We start from the raw sequence: 23216 nt of genomic DNA on the forward strand, positions 1-23216 counted from the left end.
CTTAGCAATTCTCCTGATGAGGGGTCTTTCCTCTCCCCTTGACTGGAGGAAATCCGGAGTCCGTCTCACTCTGCCCTTCTCCCACCCACCCCCCAAGCTGCGTTGCTCTGCATTGCCTGCAAAGGTTTTGAAAGATTTCCCTCCTGTTTCTTTCCCAAACCCTGACCTTGTCTCTCAATTCCATTTTTCCTTCAGAAACCCTGTTGGATACGAAGTGGGTGACGTCTGAGTTGGCGTGGACGGCTCATCCAGAGACCGGGGTAAGGCTCGGGTTCCTACTCTTGGAGCCTGCACAGGGCTCTGGATTCCAGGTTGAGCTGCAGGTTTTGATCTGTTCCAAACTGGGACACTTCACAAGACAGTGGCACCCTTTGGGTTCCCTCCTGTGCCTGTTGTGTGCCTTGTGAAATCACTCCCGTTCCCCAGACCAGCTCATGGCTCTCTTTGATGTCGACTCCTTCATTACTATGGGAGTCACAAGTACATGGCGTTATGCAAAGAAGAGTCAAGTTCTCACAGGCTCCAGTGTGACAAGGGGAGTAGGGCCAGGAGGGAGCAGGGCAGGGACGGCCCATATGGGTACTTCGGTTCGTACTGGCTGTGTGCGTGTGTTGGTCCTTTTTGGGGTAATCATGTGTCTGGTTTCTGCAGTGTGGTTTGGATTAGTTTGTTTGGAGGTGGGGCCATGTTTTGAAGCATTCCGGTCTGCCCATCCCAGTGGGTAACCTGCCAATCTCTCTCCACTGCAGTGGGAGGAAGTAAGTGGTTATGATGAGGCCATGAACCCCATCCGAACGTACCAGGTGTGCAATGTGCGGGAGGCCAATCAGAACAACTGGCTTCGTACTCAGTTCATCCAGCGCCAGGACGTCCAGCGAGTCTACGTGGAGCTGAAATTCACTGTACGGGACTGTAACAGCATCCCCAACATCCCAGGCTCCTGCAAAGAGACCTTCAATCTCTTCTATTACGAGTCGGATACAGATTCTGCCTCTGCCTCAAGCCCCTTCTGGATGGAAAACCCCTACATCAAAGTGGATACAATTGCCCCCGATGAGAGTTTCTCCAAGCTGGAGTCTGGTCGCGTGAACACCAAGGTGCGCAGCTTTGGGCCCCTCTCCAAGAATGGTTTTTACCTGGCCTTCCAGGATCTAGGCGCCTGCATGTCCCTCATCTCTGTCCGTGCTTTCTATAAGAAATGCTCCAACACCATTGCTGGCTTTGCTGTTTTTCCGGAGACCTTGACTGGGGCTGAGCCCACTTCTCTGGTCATTGCCCCAGGGACCTGCATCCCCAATGCAGTGGAAGTGTCTGTGCCCCTGAAACTGTACTGTAATGGAGATGGAGAGTGGATGGTACCAGTTGGAGCCTGTACATGCGCTGCTGGATATGAGCCTGCTATGAAAGATACCCAGTGCCAAGGTAAGCGCATGGCTAGATGGCCTGTGACATGTTCTCTTCCTCTGGAGTAAGGTATGTGTCTAAGCAGAGGATGTGGGTACTTCTCTGCTGGACCAGTTGTGAGTTCAGCGGTTTCTGTGGCCTGAGGCCTGGCACTTGCAGCAACTCCTGCTCTGTCCTGGAGTTTGATCTTCTGTGATTCTAGCTTAATGACCATCTGTACTTCTGGGTCTCCACCTGGGTGCCTGATGGTGTTACCTAGTTAACATCAGCTGTAGTGCACTCGCTGGCACCCAGTGGGTTCCAGCAGCTGGGAGCTATGGCCCAGGCCTGCCACCTCCTCGTCCTTTCCTTGGCATCAGGGCGAGCACCACATGCCATTGAGAGGTTCCAGTTTTGCTGGAGACTCCTAGATGATTACTGTTGGAAGACACCTCAGGAGGTTCTAGTCCAACCTCCTGCTCAAAGCAGGACCAACCTCAACTAAATCATCCCAGCCAGGGCTTTGTCAAGCCGGGCCTTAAAAATCTCTAAGGAAGGAGATTCGACCACCTCTCTAGGTAACCCATTCCAGTGCTTCACCACCCTCCTAGTGAAATAGTGTTTCCTAACATCCAATCTAGACCTCCCCTAGAACCTCTTCTGATTTCAGCTTCTGATGTCCTTATTTACAGGCCTAACAGGGAAACTTGGGATGAGTGGGTTACTCAGTATGAGGTCATGCCAGAACCCAGTCCCCACCCCATTCCACTTCCAAGTCTTCCTTGCAGCTAGAGGGTGAGGTCCCTGTATCTCTTGGAGAGGGAGGCTTGAGAAGTGGGGCTGATATCAGAGCCATATGCATCTCTGGGCAGTATAATCCTTATGTTAAATTCTCAAGATTATTCAGGACACACAGCCGTTTAGGACACTCAATTCCATGTGTCCGTAAGGCAGCAGCGCAGGAAATAATGTGGGTTCAACCTTAATTTGTACAGAGTAGTGCCCATGGGGCAAACTGCAGCAGTGAGGGTGTTGGGAGAGCGTCTGGCAGTGGTGGCGGCTAACTGTCACCATCAGAGCCTGCAGAGGTATCCGTATTTAGAGAGCTGGCTTCGAAGAGCCTGTACTTATAAAGGTGTGATTCATTTGAGTCTCTTCTTAACCCTAAGGTCAAGAGTGAGCATGGGGAAGATGGCTGTGGTGTTGCTCAGATTCAAACATTGATAGGGTCTCTCCTGGATTCCAAGGGGACCTTAGCCCCCTTCCAGGAGATGGAGGGCTTCTAGCAGATGGTCTCAGAGATTAGATTGTGAGGCAGAGGCCCTGCCTGGCAATACTCAGACAATTCACCTTGCACAGGAAGCTGCTGAAGCTAAGACTTTACCCAACTTGTGTCTGTGCCTTTGTTTCTCTGACCAGAGAAAAGGCAATAGAGGTTTGAAGGAGCAGTGCTCTGCAGCAGTGTCTTACCTGAACAGCGAGGGAGATCCTGGAGTCATAGTGAGCCAACGAGTAATGTTTCTGAGGGATGGGGCTTCTGGTAATGCTTTCAGCTTGCCTTCTAGAGCAGGAGGGAACAACTCAGCAGATAAATCAGATCAACATGAGTAGTTTTCATGGAGACTGAAGCAAACTCCTTTTTTGCCAAATGAGGTTCCCCCTCCCCCAATCCATGAATCTGAGTCAGAATAGTATCTGTCTACTCCAGTGCATCGGGGCTTCCAACTTTGTGTTCAGTGATCATTACACTGGGGAAGAGGATGCATCTTTCATTCCCTATCTCCTTCTTTCAACAAAAGTTGATCAAGAAGTGATCTCAGTTCTGTTATCCTTGTCCATGGCAACCCCTTTGTTCTTGCCCAGACCTCTTTCCTCGTCAATAAGGAAAGTTCCTTAGACCTAAAAATCTCCATGTGATGCACCAGTTGCTGGATTTTAAAAGAGGAATCTTATTTCTCTGGGAAAATCGTGTTGTGCTTGTGGAATAGGAGATCTTTTGCTAAATGTTCACGTGTCCACAAACGAAAGCAGCTTAAGGATTTGGCGAACCTAGAGAAGTCGCTCCGTTTTCTTGTCCTTTTATCAGTCATTTTAGAGTTCTTCTGTTAGTGAGTTAAGGATTGTCCTGGGAAACAACCAAAAAGTAATTGACAGTTATCTCTGCCTTCCACGCACTTGTGCAAGGGAGGGGTCTTCTGTCATCCTCTGGAAAATAGTAGAAGGTTTGGTGCATGTGTGCGCCTATTCGCCTGCAAACCTAACTTGTCTAAGATGGATGTTATAGTGATCTGGACCTTGTTAGCTCATTCCACTACTCTCTGCCTCCCTTTCTAGTCATAAAATGGGGGTGTTGTTTATTGCAGAGCACACAAGGGTCCTAATCACATTTGTGGCCCCCCCTGTGCCGAGCGCTATTCAGACAGAGGTAGAAATGGTATTTGCCGCAGAGAGTTTTAATGGTCATTGTTACTTTCCAAACGCTTTGTGATCTGTGGGTGAAAAGTGCCTACAAGGGCCAGGAATCATTTTAATGAAGGAGGGGGGTTAATGGTGGGGGGGAAACCCCAATCTTGAGTTACAGCTGAGATGGGGGGAAACCTTGCCGTAAATCCATCCCCCTGCAGACCTTCTATGGCTTTTGAAGAGATCCTCATCTCCGTTATCTCCAAGCAGCGCGGTATTAGACTTTTGCTTCAGACCGGTTAGACATTCCTCGGATCCTGCTCCCTCGGGGGTTAAAGGCTCATTCCACCAGGTGGAAGGCAGCGTCTTCGACGTGCTTTGTACAATACATTTCCACGGCATTGATTTGTCGTCTTGTTCTCAGGCGCATTGTCTTTATTTCATTAGCACACCGCTCTTTCGGGGCAGTTGCCCTGCTCGCTGCTCTCCCAGAATGGGGATTTCCAGAGGCAGTCCTCTCTGGAGGCAGAAAGGTTGCTGACCCCTGGCTGTGGTTCTTGGATTACGTTGCCTCTGCGGCTCCACCAACCCCACCCAGCTTCTCTGGACTCCTTTGGGTCACTGAATGAGGAGGAACATTGCGAGGGTCGGGGAGGATTTGCTGCCTTTTCTATATTGGGGCTCAAATGCTGAGTTCCTGAAAGGGATGCGCCATCTTCTCCCGCACCCCCAAATGGTTGCTGATTTCCAGAGGTCCCAGGCCAGCTGCACTGCGAGCATGTGCACTCCATCTGCTTTGTGTGACCCCCAGGTGCATCTGCACTGCAAAAAAAAACAAAACAAAAAACCCACCCAGTGGCAATGAGTCTGAGCCCGGGTCAACTGACGTGGGCTTACGCTGCCAGGCTAAACCTAGCAGTGTGGATGCTTGGGCTGCTATTTTTAGCCCGAGCTGGCTTGACCCGGGCTCTGAGACTTGCTGCTCCAGGTGATGATAATAATGATTATTACTATTTTTTTTTCTTTTTTTTTTTTTTCAGTGTAGACATGCCCTCATTGCATTGCCTCAGCAAACTGCTACGTCACCTTTCGTTGGTTTACTGCGTCTCTTTCTTTAGAAACTGACAATCCCTACTTTGGATGGGACAATGTTAGGGTGAAATCGCCCACTGGAGTTTTTTCCTCCAGATGCCAGTCACGTCAGACCAGAGGCAGCGCTAGGCATAAGCAGACTAAATAATTGCTTTGGCCCCTGAGCAGCTCAAGGGGGCTCCTATTAATTATTACTGTGTCAAAGGAGCAACGCAGAATGCATGGTATCTTTGCTTCTGACATCTCCCCCTCCCACCCTCAAAAAAACTCTTGTAGGGGACATTTATCCAGATTCCTTCATGCCTGGTGTCCATCACGTCAGATTGATGGGATCTCTAGAGATGTCTGAAGTCTCATTGACAACGCACCCCTTCCCCGTGTCTTTCAACGTTCCTACTCACATGCTCATCTGAGACAAGATTGGAGGCAATATATTCAAAGTAATCCACTTCCTGGAAAGCAGCCCAGCTTCCCTGATTTCTGTGCACATAAAATCAGAGTCATCATGTTACAGGAACAATGGGCTTTGTGTACATTTCCTTCTCTTCTGTTAGAATAGAGAGATGTGATTGCATAGTTCAATAATATGTGACTATCTAATCGGTTAAATGCTGAAAGAGAGCGCATCCAGAGCATGCGTGCGATGCTGTTCTCACTCCTGAATTTATTCCTCAACCAGTTCTCTTCCAAACTCAGCAAAGCACATGTTCCTTCAAAGCCTGTGTACTAAATTTGAGCTTTTTCAAGGGATGCCATTGGGTCAAATTGGGGCCAAAGTCTGGACTTTGTAGAAGCAAACTTTCTGCAACCAATGACTAATAGAAATGTTACCGTGACTTTTTAAAAAACTGCCTACTAATCATATTATATGCCAATTGTTTTCATCCCCACATTGCAACACTGGGTTACTGCATGAAAACCAGGAAGTGAAACTAATTATTTAGCAAAAAGATCAGGAGTACTTGTGGCACCTTAGAGACTAACAAATTTATTTCAGCATAAGCTTTTGTGGGATGCGTCTGAAGAAGTGAGCTGTAGCCCACGAAAGCTTATGCTGAAATAAATTTGTTTAGTCTCTAAGGTGCCACAAGTACTCCTGTTCTTTTTACGGATACAGAATAGCACGGCTGCTGCTCTGAAACCTATACTTATTTAGATAATTAAAAGAAGAAGTGACCGATTCCAAGAGAAGAAAGCTAGAATTTTAAAAATCTGTTACTTGCAACAGTTAAGGAAATCTGACTCCTAAATAGTATTTCTGACCCATCAGTGCCCTTTAAATTCATATTATTGTGATTTGAGTAGTAAAAAAAAAAGTAAATTATCCTTTTTAGAGTTGGTTTTATGCTTTATTTGGGCATCATTCAAATACCCAAAGGCTTTTTCAAGTTTACTCCAACTTGTGTGTGCCCCCACCCCCACCCGCACGCACCACTTTTGGACTGAACCAGCATGAGATAGTTCAGCCCAAAGGGTAATGTTTCTTGAAATGAAGTGCCTTGAAAATAGAGGCTTAGAATGAGCGTTGTCTCCTGAACTGCAGCTGGAACGTAGCTGCCATGATGTTAATCCATCTGTAGGCACTTACGGAAAAGTAATGTGAGTGAACGGCGCAGGTTCATGAAGCCCAGATTGTCCCAGGCAAACGTGATTGCTGCCTTTAACAAAATGACAGGGTTGCTGGACAAAGGGATATGATGGGTTTAATTTATCTAGACTCGTGAGGCTTTTGCTTTAGTCCTGCAGGGAAAGGAATAGAGAAACTGAAAAGACGCTGTCTGGGTTAGAATACTGGAATGTGGATCGAGAACTGTCTCAGCCCTTAAACAGTATAATTCGAGGCTATTATCCACCCCTAAGAAGGAGCTATAATGCAGAAGAGTCCTACGGGAGTTGGTGCTGGGGCGAAGAGTAACAGCTTGACTAATGATCTGGATGGTGAAGTACACTGTACCAGGCAGTTTTGAATTTTCATGCTGTCGGGACAATCATCCCTCATCCCTGCAGAGGGAGGGGACCTCGGAATATCGAGTTCAATGTGTATCGGGAGGAGTGGGGGGGATTCCCTTCTCCTTGCCCACATCCAGTGCGGTAATCGCAGGCCCTGGTGAGTCATGATGTGTTATGTTGGGATGATTTATTTCGGTGTGCTTAAGCTCCCTCCCTTTTCCCTTATTCACAGGGGTGGGGCTTTGTTTTTGAAAGAGAAGCTTTCTGCAACCAGACCACCTGGTACTGTCATTCTGTCTGACTCCAGAGGCTAAGCAAGGTTGGGCTGAGTCAATACTTGGATGGGAGAGATCTCTACCGAAAACCCCAGGTGCTGCAGGAAGTGGTGATTTGGCAGGTGGCCCTCTGAGTTGGTGCTGCCAATGGTGCAAGAGGTGCTGTGTCGCCGGAGGAGTAGTTGACTTGCAGGCCAGATGCGAAACCGAAATCCTAACTTCTTGTGGTGTCATCCTGTGGCAGCATCATTCCTGCAGTCCTGGTGAAAGTCCAGAGTGAGGAACTACTTTCTGCCAGCCTGTCCCCCTCCCCTGGTCCTAATAGCTTTATTTATTATTATTATTATTATTATTATTATTATTATTATTATTTTTAGACCAGGATTCTACTTCGCTTCCTCTCCTGCGTCCAGTTGTGCTGTGTCTGTTAAATGGCTGCCACATTCCCCCTAGAGGTGGCTGCATCTTGGTTCAGACAGACGTGATCTGTGTGTCAGGAGTCTTCTGGGGATTCTTCAGCCTGAAAAGCACTTACAGAAATGTCAGCTCCTGTCAGGAGGGTCAGGTGATGCTGGCTCTTTAGCCCAAGCTGTAAAGACTCATGCTTCCATCCTTGGAGAGCTCTGGTTCAGTCCCGGGGTCATTGGCCCAAACTGTGGCAGTCACATGCAGTTTCTCACAGAGAAAGGATGGTTTGGTGGTTAGGGCGCTAACTGAGGACATGGGAGACCTGAGTTCACATCCCTGCTCTGCCACAGATTTTGTGTTTTCTTGTGTGAAATCATGTAGCCTCACTGTGCTTCCATTCCCACCTCAGTACACTGGGGATAATAGCCATGCCCTGGCTCGTGGGTGCTAAGAGGATAAATACAATGGAGGGAATGGATCCTATGGTGACGGAGCCATGTAATAAGTAGCTTGGATAGGGGAAGCAAGAACCCCAAAAGGATGAGTCCACTTCTCTCACCACCAGCTCTTTTCCAGACTCCGGAGGACGTAGAGTAAAGCAAAACAGTTGCACTCCTGTATCTGGGTGTAGAGGCTCGGGAGATCGTATCTGGATGGGAGAGTGACTCTGCCAGAGCCCGCTCTTCTCTGTTCCTCCCCGGGACTGCCGGCTTGAAACTCTTCGAGGTGGTGATGCTATGAGTCACATCGGTTACTAATTGTCTCACACTCAAGTGCCTTTCGTCCCAAAGTACTTAATAAGCAAAATAAATAAGTGATGACAATGTGTTTACTGCTGTCTAACCAAGGGCTCTGCTACTGCATTTTCAGCTTGGAAAAGAGACCGCTAAGGAGGGGATATGATAGAGGTCAATAAAATCATGACTGGTGTGGAGAAAGTAAATAAGGAAGTGTTATCTACTCCTTCTCATAACATGAGAACTAGGGGGCACCAAATGAAATCAATAGGCAGCAGGTTTAAAACAAACAAAGGAAGTATTTCTTCCACAGGTTGACTGTGTGTTGTGTGAACTCCTTGCCAGAGGATGTTTTGAAGGCCAAGACTATCACAGGATCCAAAAAAGAACTAGATAAATTCATGGAGGATAGGTCCATCAATGGCTGGGAATGGGCAACAGGGGGATAGATCACTTGATGATTCCCAGCTCTGTTCATTCCCTCTGGGGCACCTGCCATTTGCCACTGTCGGTAGATGGACCTTTGGTCTGACCCAATATGGCCGTTCTTATGCATTGGGCATTAAAAAAAAAAGAGGGAGTGGGGCTTGGAAGGAAGTAGGTTCTTCCACTGTAAGTACAGACCCAGGACAGTGGGTGCTGGTACAAACCAGATACAAAAATCACTTTTCTCTCAGCTGAAATACAGCTGCTTCTGGGCTAACAGGCCCACAGCAACGCTGCGCACAGTTTAGGACAGTAAGCAAAGAAGGCCATGTCCCCTCGAGTACGCAGGCGGCTGTCGGGAGGCAGGGTACTGTCCACCTTGGGATCTAGCCAGAACTTCTCAGTTTCATGGCCTCAGTAAAGCTGTGCTTGCAGCATCAGGGTTTCCTGCCTTGTGCAAACTAAGGGAGTTGTCTCTGTTTGGATTGTCTGTGTCCCTGATGGAGTCAGGCTTCTCTTGCCAGCTGTTTCAGCCTAACATATCCAAGGGGCTTCAGTCATTCCTCATCCCTTCATAGTATGATTCCTTAAATCTGAATGTGTATCCACCAGTTTGTAACCGTACGGGACGTAAGCCTGGCTATCTAAACACACAGAGGCATCTTTGAGTGTCTGCAGTCTCCATTTTTCACTTAACGTGATTTTGCAGTGGCCATGGAATTGGCTTGGTGAGTGCGATCCGCATACCCTCCCTCTGCACTTTCCATCAAGAAAAAGTGTACATGGGAGACACCATCCCCATTTGTGGTTAGTGATGGTCCTGGATTTTCATCTGAGCCTGTCCACCTACCAGTATCTTCTGATTTGTAGGGCAGAGCCAGGGGGAACAGTCTCTAAATGGTAAAACTCTTCATCTATCAGGCTGTTGGGGGACCCAAAGACCTGGTGATTTCAGTTCAGAAAGTAACACAACGAAGCGCTGTAATCGATGTGATATGAGCTAGCTGGAATCTCCGTATCTAAAGGACTTGGAGCCCAGTCAGATGAAGGGATAGCAGCTTCTGCAGCCTGCCTCCTTAATGTCTCTGTGAGTGTGAACCAGCCTCGTGGTAGACTTAAAAGCATTTGCTTTGCTGAGTCTAGACTGGATTTCCAAATCAGAGTAATGCATAAAGCTCTTAATCAGTAGCACTAGACTTTTTCCTGAGAGTTTCTGCTGCTTAATTGTCTCTTAGGGTGGGGAACTGCAAAGACAGTGCAGTGAAGGAGAAAGAACGGTTGTGCACTCGCTAGTAAGTATTGCTTTTGTAGATCTGCGCTGACCTGCCCTCTTTCCCTCTGCATTCGGGTCTTCAGGGGTGTTTCCGTGAGAGGGAGAGGAACTAAGCCGTGGCTAGGTGTTGGTCTGACATACCCTGGTGTTCTAGCCCCTAACGGCTTTTCTGCTTTGCATGGTGATGCGTGTGGCAGAGCATGCAGCCCCTCCAGGGAGGGTCTGTAGAGGCAATACACTTGGAGGACCATTGCAGTAAGTAGCTTTTCTTCCAGGGACATAACTACTGGCTGAGGCCATGTCTACGCTACAAACTTTGGTCAATGCAGGTTACGTCAGCATAAAACTACTGCACTTAGTATATTGCTTGGGCGTGAGCATGCTCACCAGAAATGCTTGTGCTAGTGCACCAGGCAGTGCACCACGAGGAGGTATCACAGCATGTAACTTGCCGTGGTCCAGGGCTCTGCCTTTTGGGAAGATTTGGCAATGCGTAGTGGGGCAGAAATGAGTCTCACGGACGTGACTGGGAGCAAAGGGTCAAGGTCCCATCATGCAACTTTCTCCATCCTGTAATGCCATCCATATCCCATAATTGTTGTGCCTTTTATTAGAATCCCACAAAGCCGCATGGTGCTCCTCGCTGTCCGCCGCTCCTGACAGAAGCATGGAGTCTGCACAGCTCTGCATTGCTTTCATGAGCGTTGCAAACACAGGGTGCTCAATCCTCTAGTATTTGCAGAGCTGTACGAAGAACCACAGCAGCGGGGGACAAGATGATTCTGTGGAGGACAGTCTGCTGGGGGTCATAGTGGACCACAAGCTAAATATGAGTCAACACTGTAACACTGTTGCAAAAAAAAAAACGAACTTCATTCTGGGACGTATTAGCAGGAGTGTTGTAAGCAAGACACGAGAAGTAATTCTTCCGTTCTGCTCTGTGCTGATTAGGCCTTGACTAGAGTGTTGTGTCCAGTTCTGTGTGCCACATTTCAGGAAAGATGTGGACAAATTGGAGAAAGTCCAGAGAAGAGAAACAAAAAATGATTAAAGGTCTAGAAAACATGACCTCTGAGGGAAGATTGAAAAAATTGGTTTTGTTTAGTCTGGAGAAGAGAAGACTGAGAGGAGACATAAGTTTTCAAGTACATAAAAGGTTGCTACAAGAAGGAGGGAGAAGAATTGGTGTCCTCTGAAGATAGGTCCAGAAGCAATGGGCTTAAATTGCAGCGAGGGAGGTTTAGGTTGGACATTAGGGAAAACTTTCTAACTGTCAGGGTTGTTAAGCACTGGGATAAATTGCCTAGGGAAGTTGCGGAATCTCCATCACTGAAGATTTTTAAGAGCAGGTTGGACAAACACCTCTCAGGGATGGTCTAGATAATACTTCGTCCTGCCATGAGTGCAGGAGACTGGACTAGATGACCTCTTGAGGTCCCTTTCAATCCTATGCTTCACGGAGCAGCGGCACATGGTGGAATGCTGTCTCTGGGCCTGAGAAACGAGCATTGACTGATGAAATTACATCATAATTCAGGTTTGAGATGACAAGAACTTTTGGATGCAGAACTTTCAGATGAGCAAGGTCACATTCCTGGAAGTGTGTGCCAAGCTCGCCCCAGCCTTCCAGCACTGGGAAACCAGAATGAGAGCTGCACTGACAGTGGAGCAGCGTGTGGTGATCATACTGTGGAAGCTTGGAATGCCAGATTGCTACTGCTCAGTGGGAAATCATTAGGGTGACCAGATGCCCCTATTTTATAGAGACAGTCCCGATTTCTGGGTCTTTTTCTTATATAGGATCCTATTACCCCTCACCGTCTGTACTGATTTGTCACATTTGCTGTCTGGTCACCCTAGAAATAATTTTGGAGCTGGAAAATCCACCATGGGGGCTGTTGCCATGCAAGTGTGCAGGGCCGTTGTCTTCGGCTATGCAGAGCTGTGACTCTTGGCAATGTGCAGGACATAGTGAATTGATTTGCAGGAGTCTGGTTCCCAAATTGCAGTGAAGTGATAGATAACATGCATCTCTCTCTATTAGCACCAACCCCCTTGCCACAGAGTACATCCAACAGAAAGGGCTACTTTTCTCTGGTTATGCAAAAGTTAGTGGATCACTGGGGATGCTTCTCTGATATCAGCATTGACGATGTTGAAATGACACCTTGTTGGCACCAGAGAAAGAGGCAACTGCCAGCTCAGCCAGTACAGAGTGACGGTTGAATGTGCTTTTGGTAGATTGAAGGGACGTGGGCGCTGTTTACTCACAAGATTGGACCTCCACTGAGAAAAATATCTGTATGGTTATAGCTGCCTGCTGTGTCCTGCTTAATATCGGGGAAGCAAAGGGAGGGACGTTGGCTCTGGGGTGGAGGTGGAGCAGCTGTGTGCTGAGTGGAAACAGCCAGGCACAAGGGCTATTGGAAGAGCTCAATAAGGAGCTATGTGGTTGAGGGAGGCCTTGAAAGAGCACTTTAACAGTCAGCCATAGTAATGGGGTGTGATGGACTGTGCTGTACCTGGCCCTGGAGCTTTGGGGACTGTTAGGAATTGGATGGTGCTTGATGTGCATCTGTAAATTTCACCCTGGCTGTTAATGTACCTCTTAGTCTTGCAGTGCTTTCTGTATATTTGCAGTTATTACCATTGTTAGGCCCTGATCCTGTGAGTTCTGTCACCTTGTACAATAACCAGTCGTGGGCACTTTCAGTAGTGCTAGGCATTCGGCAGCATATATTGTGAAGTAACAAAGATGACTTGTACACGAAAAACAGTACGGGGCGGGGAACAGACCCCAATATGCAATTAAAAAACAATACAAAAAAACACTTCTGTTCTCCTAGTTTATTTCAGAGCTTAACAAAGGGAAGGAACATTCATGTCCATTTCAGTGCATTGTGGGTACAGGTGCACTGACTTGCAAGGGCCACAGTTGCTGTAGGTGAAGCTGTTGTCGTCCTTACTGTCCTTAGTGTGGAATGATACAAGAGGTGCAGCCCCTGACGCCATGTGGAGTATTGGTTGGTGTAGGGAGTTCTCCATGGAAAACTCCATTTTATCTGCGAGCCTGTAATTGTTGGCCTTGTAGGTCTACAAGACTCTGCAGCATTTGTGAGGCACAAAGTGGGGTGATTTGAAGAACAGTAGAGGGAGACAGTGGCTCTGGATCTGAATCTCTGCGCTCATGAGACCCCACTATGGCATCAAGGGCCAATGGTTGTGATGCTGGGCCATCTTTCTTTGGCAGCAGCAATGAGGAGGACGGTGCAATATGGCGTGAAATTGGGAAAGAAGTTGGCATTCGTTTCCAGGTGTCTGCTTTGTGCTGATGACTGCTGAAAGAAATTAGTGTCTGTAGGAAATCTGGAGGATTGGACGGGCAAGTGTATAAAAACAAGCCATTGTGTGATTATGAAATGCCCCACGCCCTGTGTGCAAGGCTACAGTTCCCAGCTGGAAAACTTCCCGCTGTGGGTGGTAGGAAATGCCTCGTAAACGGAAACTGCTTTTGCCTTCCCAGAGATGGAGTGGTTCAGTCTTCTCATCTTGTGGGTGATGAGTTGTAGCAGGCCTAGAGCAGGAGGCTCCTCTGCTGAGATGGAGCTGCCGTAGATGAACAGTGATACCTGAAGGCAGTTTGACACCCCGGGCTGGGTGGGGGAGGGAAGTATGTCCTGAGCGTGCCTTCTGTGGAGTGGGGAGGGCTCTCTGGCTAGAAAGGGGCAGGAGAGGCGGGGAGGGTATCTCTGAGGTCCTGGGAAGCCCATGGCTATTGAGGGACACAGTTGTGTCTCAATGATGGGTGACTGACATGCTACATGATCTGCAATGCCAGCGCACAGCAGGGGGCTGTCTGCAAACATTTTGGGCTGTAACTATGAATTTCCAGCATTTCAATGGGCTGAGGTCAAACTTATTTTGTGGCCTTGTGTGTGCCTTTGATACTTGGTAACTCAGGAAGGGTCCTGGAGATAGACCTGCCTTCTCATGGAACAGGATCAGCGGTACCACAGGGGTGAATGAGATGGCTCGAGACCTGGGTTCGTTTCATGGCACTTCTCTGCCGCTGGGCTCCTTTGGATTCAAGTACTGTTAGTCTTTTCACAGAGCTCTTGTTAGGGTTAAACACTCCATTGTTCAAACCAGGCCTGGGCTCCAGGCCTTTTGCTCAGCGAGGGGCTGTGGTGAGAATCAGGAGGGTTTTCAGATGTGAGCAGCCCAGCAGAGGCAGCCGTTTAGCAAAGCAGCTAGTAGAAAGGCTTATCCTTACTTGACAAACGACTTTAAACTGGCTGGGGAATGACGCTGTCGCGGGGACTGAAAACTGGCAGGGCTGGGGAGGGGCCACTGGAGTCAATGCAGAGTCCTGTCTGAACAGCTCGGTCCCTCTGGAAGAGGGGTGACCAGCATGTCAAATAGGCAGCGGGCACTGAACCGAGGCAGGGTGAGGAAAACCAGCGGGAGCAGAGAATTAATGACATGGCCACTGAAGTGCCCGGGGCTGTCCTGAGGAAAGAAGACTGAGGGTCATGCTGGGCAAATGGAACAGCTGGAACGAATGGAATGTCATAATTTTGAGATGCAGACTGACCGGGGAAGGAGGCCTTTGGAAAGCAGCAAAGGCTGGGAGGGCAGCCCCAGGGGGCACAGCTGCAAGGGAGGTGCCTGGCACTGGGGCTGCACATGCAGTGGCGTCGGGACACAGCGCAAGGGGGGGCAGGGGTCCTGGTTGGTCCTGCTCAGGTGAGACTGTGCCTAGAACTGTGTTTGCTTCTGGGCACTGTTATGCCATGCAGGGCTTCGGGGACAGTCAGCAGAACAGAGCGAAGAGCTGGAAGGAAATATTGAAAACACAGCTGGCCAAATCACTGCTGAATGCCTGGGTGTTTAAAGGAGCTAAGTGCCGAGGAGGAGGCTGTTCAGCTCAGTACAAGGGGCTAGAACTAGGGCTAATGGGAAGACACTGAGAGGGAAAGCTTGGGCTGGCGGTTGTTGAGATATATCCATTTGCAACATGGATTCCCAAGGCTGGGACAGGAGAAAGCAATGGCAGAGACGCTCCAAGGGCAATCGTACCCTGACCCAGGAGATGGACTAGAGGGCACCCTAGATATCTCTGCCATCTTTGACTTCCAGTGTAGGATTGTTCCCCTATGCCCCTCTTGGGGGGGCTCTGTCCGGTTGAGATTTACTCCACTTCCCTGGAAGGCCAGTAACTCCTGCTTAGGTTAACTTCTTCCTTGGTGTTTCATAGGTGTTGATGTTCATAGGAAGGTGCCCTCCATCCATGCCTGGAGGCATCTTCAGCCCAGGGTGCTACTCTAAGCCCAGAAAAACTCAGCTGAGCTGGGCTAGTGACAATCACTTGTCTGCCCCAGCCAGCAAGCCCCTTGCATCTAGCTCAGGTGCCCTTGGCATGTTTCCCATCACAAACCAGTTCCTGGAGAGCTGGACATGCTGAGCGCTGGATTAGAAGACTCTGCTCGGAATCCCTGGGCCCAGAGCGCAGCACCGAGCAGAGCCACCAGGGTTGGGCTGGGGTTGCTGAGAGAGTGGGCAGTGTTGGAGAGGGATCTGTTGGTAACTCTGTGTTAGGGCTTGGATTGGTTTCTGCAGTGAACATTGAGGGTTAGAGGGCTGACGAGGAAAGTTCTGGGCTCCTTTCCAGCAGTCAGTCCCGTCCCTTGAGTCAGCGCTCTGTTCAGAAGGAATCTGAGGTGAATCGCTCTTTTCCTAGCGCCTCCTGCTGAGGCTGACATCTGGCATCCTGGCCTTTTGGGCTCTGGAGAACATCACTGGGAAAGATTTACAGCCTCGATTGCTGTAACTCTGAATCCCACTTCTGCTTCGAGGGAGCCTCCCAGGCTGAGGGGGTATCTTCGTATTGTCCTGTCAGGGCAGGTGGGCTGGGTCCTTCCAGGGGCTCCCCAGCAACTCCCAGGTTTCTGCAGCTTTTCCCACACTGTCCATGCGGGGCTAATGACCTAGGCGGTGGGGGGGGGGGGGGTCTGTCTGGGAGCATTAGTAACAAAGTTTATTTTTCCCTTCTCTTCCCTCCGTGCAGCCTGTGGTCCCGGGACCTTTAAATCGAAGCAAGGGGAAGGTCTCTGCTCACCCTGCCCCCCCAACAGCCGGACGAGCTCTGGGGCAGCGACGCTCTGCACCTGTCGGACCAGCTACTTCCGGGCAGACGCAGACTCTGCAGACAGTGCTTGCACCAGTAAGTCTGTCCCCGTCTGACGGATGTCTTGGATCTCCCAGTCACTCAGCCCCTGGCAGTGGGGGACAGGATCAGGGTCCCAGTCTGCAGCAGTGCGCGCCGCTGGTTTGAGTTCTCCTCTGCTGGGGGAGTGGGGTGTCCTGGATAACCGGCTCACTGGAAAGGACAAACAGCCACACCGAGAGGCAGTGAATCCAGCCCTGAGGGCTGTGGATCCATTGGGCCACTTCCCCACAAACCGGGGTGTGGGCTGGGATTGGGGGGCTCCTCTGGGCGTTCTCCGCTCAGACATGAGTGTCTCGTCCGCAGGCATCCCATCCTCTCCTCTCAACGTCATCTCCAACGTGAACGAGACGTCACTGGCGCTAGAGTGGAGCGAGCCCCGGGACTCGGGGGGCCGGGACGACCTGCTGTACAACGTCATCTGCAAGAAGTGCACCGTGGAGCGCCGGGTCTGCACACGCTGCGATGACAACGTGGAGTTCGTGCCTCGCCAGCTTGGCCTGACAGAACGCCACATCTACATCAGCAACCTGATGGCGCACACCCAGTACACCTTCGAGATCCAGGCTGTGAACGGCGTGTCCAGCAAGAGTCCCCACTCCCCCCAGTTCGCCTCTGTCAACATCACCACCAACCAGGCAGGTCAGTACAGACAGCTGCAGGCTGGAGCCGCTGCTGCCTGGGGAGAGGGTGCATCTCTGCTCTGCTCCTGTAATATCCCAAGTAACCAAAGCAGGGTTTCCTGCTGAAAGTCTCTCTGAGGCCACTGTCCTTTGTTCGCTCCCTTTGTGCAGCGTTGCTGGCTCTAAGCTCCTGCGTCTAATCCCCTGGGTGACTATTTCTCTCTCTTTTTAAATCAATGTCCCTGGAGGGAACGAGATCAGAACTCCTGCAAACAAAGATGGGCGGCTGGCTTCTAATTCTGGCTTCAGAGACTCCCGGCTTGCAGGGGCAGATGGGCTTTCTCCCTTGTGGGCCTGGCTAAGGTCAGGACCCTCCCAAGCCTTCAGAGCGTGCGGTGCGCTCTCTGCTTTCCCTCTCCACCTTCCCCTGCATCGGGCTCTGCTCCAATGCACTGCAAACCTACTGCTGCCACTTACTGAGCAGAATTCATGGGCCTCATCCCTGAGGCAGAGGAGGGTGCCCTGGAGAGCAGGAGGAGTGTGATGGAGTCACAGGCAGGTAGTTGGAAGGGATCTTGATCTCATCAGCAGTTGGTGGGATCTTTGTCCCGTTGATTTGGCCTCAGCCTTAGAAGACAGATGTGGGTTGGGGGACGTTGTAGGGGATGGGGGGTTCCAGGGGATGAATTAAGTGACTGACGACATTTTCCCCCGGCACAGGGCTGCGAATGCTGCAGCTTAACCTGACCCATCCCTTCCCTCTGTTTTGCAGCCCCCTCAGCCGTTCCCAGAATTCAGCTGCATGGCAGTACTGGCAGCAGCATGATGCTGTCGTGGACGCCCCCGGAAAGACCCAATGGGATCATCCTGGACTATGAAATCAAGTACTTTGAGAAGGTAAGGCAGAGCCCCAGCCTATGCTACCTGTGGGACGCGCACGGGCGGGTAACAGTGTTAGAGGTTGCCCTGGTGCAGGGGGTAGGATGGCGCTTGGGATTGTGATAACCGCTGTAAGTGACCCCGATCTTCCTGCCCCACAGCAGGGCCAGAGTGACGGCATCGCGAACACCATCACCAGCCAGCAGAACACGGTGCGGCTGGATGGGCTGACGGCCAACTCCCTGTATGTAGTGCAGGTTCGGGCCCGCACTGTGGCTGGCTATGGCCAGTACAGCCTCCCTGTGGAGTTCCAGACACCTGCAGAAGACGGTATGCACTGGGACTGGGACCCCTCCCTCCTCCCATCCCACGCCCCGGCTCAGCCCCTTGTTCTGATCGACCTCCCGTGTCTCCCGCAGGCTCCAGCGGGAAGAGCTTCCAGGAGTTGCCCCTGATCGTGGGTTCGGCCACCGCAGGCCTGGTCTTTATCATCGCTGTGGTGGTGATTGCTATTGTCTGCTTCAGGTACCGGCTCTGGGGCTGGGGAAGAAGGAAAGGGGGTGAGCCCCAGGCTAGGAGTCCCACAGGGCCTCGTCCCTGCTGCAGTGTTAGGAGTTTCCCTCCTGTGTTCTAAGGCAAATACCCATCTGCATGCTGGGTTCTGGATGTCCGCACGGGGTCCTAGCAGAGCAGTTCCCGCTGCACTAGAATAACCATCGCTCCAGGCTTGTCCGGCTCCATTGTCCTCTGCATGTGGTGCTAGAGGGGTGTTAAGCCAGCAGGGGAGGATGGCCTGTCGGGGAACATCAGCCGAGCGAGGAGCCCCTTCCAAACCTCATTGCTCCCACCTGGCCTCCCTGGGCAGCAGGTCTGCAAATGGAGTGTGGCAGTGAGCGTTCCTCCCCACGGCTTTGCTCTTGAGTTAGAGGCCATCCGATGCAAACTAGGTTTTACGCAACTAGCAGCCCGCCCCCAGCCTGAGCCAGCTTTCAACCTACCTCTACCACCGCAGCCCTCATTGGGCCTTCAGGTGAAGCCAGCTTCATGACCCGCCCTGTGCACCTGTGAGATCTCACCCTGCCTGCTGCAAACCTTGCAAGGCCTCTGAACCTGTGTGAATTAGGGCAGCCGAGCCCAGAGCCAAACGTCCCCTCCAGCAGTTCATGCCCATGTCCTGCTTCTAGGCTGAAGGTGACGGTACAGGGAGAAAGCGGGGGAAAGGTGCTGACCTGACACTGTGTAGTGCAGAAGCGATGCATCTGCTCTGTGCCGGCTTGCAGACTTACCTGTGGCCCCCTCGGCACCCAGCAGGCATGGACTGTCTGTGACGTTGCGGTTCTGGCGGGACCCAACTGAGAGTGCCAATTCAGGACCAATTGCTCAAACAGGGCAGTCACAGCCCAAGGCTGGGGTTTTTCCACCTCTAAGGCAAACCAAACCAGCCAGACAAAAAGGACTTCGGTTTTACCCCACTGGCTAACCACAAGTCACACAAGCAATTTCCTTAGACACACCAGTCTCCCAGTATCACCACCAGTGCCACCCGTCCTGGGATGAATGGTTATGAAAACCAACACCCCAGTAAAAGAAAAGGGTTCTCTCGATCCCAAAGGACCAAGCCCCAGACCCAGGTCAATATACCCATTAGATCTTACCCACAAATCGCGCTGTTGCCAATCCTTTAGAATCTAAAATCTAAAGGTTTATTCATAAAGGGAAAAAGGTAGAGATGAGAGCTAGAATTGGTTAAATGGAATCAATTACATACAGTAATGGCAAAGTTCTTAGTTCAGGCTTGTAGCAGTGATGGAGTAAACTGCAGGTGCAAATCAAGTCTCTGGAGAACATCCCCCACTGGGATGGGTCCTCAGTCCCTTGTGTAGAGCTTCAGCTTGTAGCAAAATCCATCCAGAGGTAAGAAGCAGGATTGAAGACAAAATGGAGATGAGGCCTCTGCCTTATATAGGCTTTTCCAAGTGTAAAAACACTCCTTTGTTCCTGCTGTGGAAAGTTACAGCAAAATGGAGTTTGCAGTCACATGGGCCAGTTTCTGCACACCCTGCTGAGTCACAGGGCGTAACTGCCTTCTCTCGATGGGACAATTGTGTAGGTGATGGTCCTTAATGGGCCATCAAGCAGGCTAAACAGAGCTGACACCAACTTGTCTGGGATCTTTCCCAGTAACACAGCACAAGTTTGAAATATAGACAGCATACAGCCAATATTCATAACTTCAACTACCAAAATGATACAGACATACAGACAGCATAATCATAATCAGTAACTCATAACTTGGTCTTAGACACCTTATATGACCCCCTTTACCTAGGGTTTGGTGCCACTACAGGACCTTGGTTGCAACCCATGTTCTATATGGTCCCAGTTTATATCAATAACGTCACACTGTCCTGAAATGGCTCTTGTCTCCTTTGGGCAGGAAGCAGCGGAGCAGTACGGACTCGGAGTACACGGAGAAGCTGCAGCAATACAGTGAGTATGATCCCAGGCCCTAATGCATGCTGCAACATGTGACCCGCCCTTGCACCCCCCAGGTGTGTGCAGGGCAGTGAGACTGGGGTGATTTCCTTTGTCGTGGGGGCTTTGTGTCTGGTGCCGGGGTTCCTGGCCTGGGCCCCAGGACGTCCTATAACGCTGCAGGGGTTGAAGGGTGAGGGGTGTTGATGGTACTGTGCCCTCACACTGGGCCTGACTTGCTCTGCTCTCGCAGTCACTCCTGGAATGAAGGTTTACATCGACCCCTTCACCTACGAGGACCCCAACGAGGCCGTCCGGGAGTTTGCCAAAGAGATCGACATCTCCTGTGTCAAGATCGAGGAGGTGATTGGAGCAGGCAAGTCACCTGACCGGTTGCAGCTCATGTGGCAGGGCTGCCAGTGGCTTCTTTTTGTCTGTAACCCCTCTGCTGTTCTCCTGCAGGGGAGTTTGGGGAGGTTTGCCGGGGCCGCCTGAAGCTGCCAGGCCGGCGGGAGATCTTTGTGGCCATCAAGACCCTGAAAGTGGGTTACACGGAGCGGCAGCGGCGGGACTTCCTGAGCGAGGCCAGCATCATGGGGCAATTTGACCATCCCAACATCATCCACCTGGAGGGCGTGGTGACCAAGAGCCGGCCTGTCATGATCGTCACGGAGTTCATGGAGAACTGCGCCCTGGACTCCTTCCTCCGGGTGAGGCACCGTCTCGGGCCAGGCCTGCTGTGCTGCGGGGCAGGCTGTGCCACAGGGGTGTGGGAGGATGGAATCGCTCCCCTTCCTCTCTCCCTCTGGCCAGGCAGCCCTCTGCTCTGTTCTGCACTCTTGCTCCCGCCACGTTCGGCTCGAATGTGCATTTGCTTCCCTGCGTTTCACACTGACGACCCCAGGGTTCGAGTGTGGGGATGAGGAGGAGGGGCCCTATTGGAGGAGCCCGGTGTGGGAGAGGTGGGTAGCACCTTACTCAGGAGAGTAATAGTGTGTCAGGAGAGTAATAGTGTGTTAGGGTCTCTCTCTCTCTCTCTCTCTCACACACACACACACACACACACACACACACACACACACACACACACACACACACACACACACACACACACACACAGAGTCTCTCCCCTTTCCTGCAGTGAGGGTGTTAGAGGTTCATTCCAGGGGGGGGCCAGAACCCCTCCCCAAGCCCCTTGTGAAAGCAAGGAACTAAGGGCTCACCTTCGACACCCCTCTGACCACTCCCCTCTGTCTGCTGGCAGCTGAATGATGGGCAGTTCACGGTGATCCAGCTGGTGGGGATGCTGCGTGGCATCGCGGCTGGCATGAAGTACCTGGCAGAGATGAACTACGTGCACCGGGACCTGGCCGCCCGCAACATCCTCGTCAACAGCAACCTGGTGTGCAAGGTGTCAGACTTCGGGCTCTCGCGCTTCTTGGAGGACGACCCCGTGGACCCCACCTACACCAGCTCGCTGGTATGTGAGATTCTCGTCGGCCCCCTCTGCCCTGCTGCGGAGGGCAGGGGCTGCGGGGGAGCCCTGAGGTAGGCACTAAATAATGGAATTAAGCGGCTCTCCCCACAGGGTGGTAAGATCCCGATCCGGTGGACGGCTCCGGAAGCCATCGCCTACCGCAAGTTCACCTCGGCCAGCGACGTGTGGAGTTACGGGATAGTCATGTGGGAGGTGATGTCCTACGGGGAGCGGCCCTACTGGGACATGTCCAACCAGGATGTAAGTACGACCCTGGAAGGGGGCCGGGCTGTGGCAGCACCAAGGGGCCTGGCCGCCTGGCTGCCTCGCGGCCACTCTGAGCACGTGTGCGCCTGTGTGTCTTGGCAGGTGATTAACGCTGTGGAGCAGGATTACCGCCTGCCGCCGCCCATGGACTGCCCCACGGCGCTGCACCAGCTCATGCTGGACTGCTGGGTGCGTGATCGCAACCTACGGCCCAAATTTGCACAGATAGTGAATACGCTGGACAAGCTCATCCGGAACGCTGCCAGCCTGAAGGTCATCGCCAGCGTCCAGTCAGGGTCAGTGCCCTCCCCTCCCCTCCCTGCTCGGGTACCGACCCTGCCAGGCCTCTCGTCCCTTTGCAGTGGAGGGAATGCTGGGGATTCTGCCTTGCATGGGCTAGAGCCAGGCATTGGCTGAGCTAGAACTTAGGGGTCTGGAAGCACGGATCCAGGTGGAGACAGCACAGAGGGGAACCCCATAATCCTCCAGTGCCATGCGGAGGCCTGTTCCTACCTCAGCCCAACAGCACCCTGTGTCATCGTTGCCCCCCCGGCATTAACTCTGGGCTCGCTCTTGTCCTCACAGCGTGTCTCAGCCACTCCTGGACCGCACTGTCCCGGATTACACCACCTTCACTACCGTGGGCGACTGGCTTGACGCCATCAAAATGGGACGGTACAAGGAGAGCTTTGTCAACGCTGGATTTGCATCCTTCGACCTGGTGGCGCAGATGACAGCAGAGTGAGTGGGGCTGAAGGGGCTGGGAGCTGGGCCTGGGAGGAAGAGCACTCAGCAGCTCTGATGGCAGATGCCTCCTGCCCAAGAACAATGAAGTGTGCACGAGTTTCCCCCCTTGGGCTGGGACAGCTCTGTGATCGGTGTCCAGCACCTCTGCCTAACATTTGAGCCCCACGAGCCGGAGTCTGTTGACCTAGGCTCTGAGTCTCGTTGCACTGTAGATGTACCCCAAGTGGCCATGAGAAGTAGACACAGATAAGTGCATGGCTGGGGGTGGAGGGGATTCATACAAAGCCAGGGGCAGGTGCAGGCCCTGACTAGATTGTTGTTGTTGTGTCTGGCCAGGAGGCCAAGAGGCATTAAAGGATTTCTGCTGCCATGTTCTGGGCCCCTCTAAACACAGTTGGGGAATATCTGTCTGCTCCATCAGCCAGTGGTTAATGCTGCAGCGGAAATGCCTCTGCACAGGGTTCTCCAAGGAGCATGTAGACTTGTTACGAGCGCTGCCTCCTCTTGTCCTTTCAGAGACCTGCTCAGGATAGGGGTGACACTCGCAGGACATCAAAAGAAGATCCTGAGCAGTA

General features: G+C 51.5%; 1 protein-coding gene across 1 annotated transcript; it reads left to right on the top strand.

The window, feature by feature from the left end:
- Nucleotides 1-206: 206 nt before the first annotated feature.
- On the top strand, nucleotides 207-22639 carry EPHB3 (EPH receptor B3). Its single transcript, XM_050964274.1, has 14 exons — nucleotides 207-260; nucleotides 750-1422; nucleotides 16015-16170; nucleotides 16480-16815; nucleotides 17569-17693; nucleotides 17837-18005; nucleotides 18095-18200; nucleotides 20113-20165; nucleotides 20404-20526; nucleotides 20613-20860; nucleotides 21415-21630; nucleotides 21739-21888; nucleotides 21997-22190; nucleotides 22480-22639. The coding sequence occupies exons 2-14, from the start codon at nucleotides 780-782 to the stop codon at nucleotides 22637-22639; spliced, it is 2679 nt and encodes an 892-aa protein (XP_050820231.1). The 5' UTR covers nucleotides 207-260; nucleotides 750-779.
- The last annotated feature ends 577 nt before the right edge of the window (nucleotides 22640-23216 follow it).

The sequence above is a fragment of the Gopherus flavomarginatus genome, chromosome 8 (assembly GCF_025201925.1).
Source record: "Gopherus flavomarginatus isolate rGopFla2 chromosome 8, rGopFla2.mat.asm, whole genome shotgun sequence".
NCBI lineage: Eukaryota > Metazoa > Chordata > Testudines > Testudinidae > Gopherus > Gopherus flavomarginatus.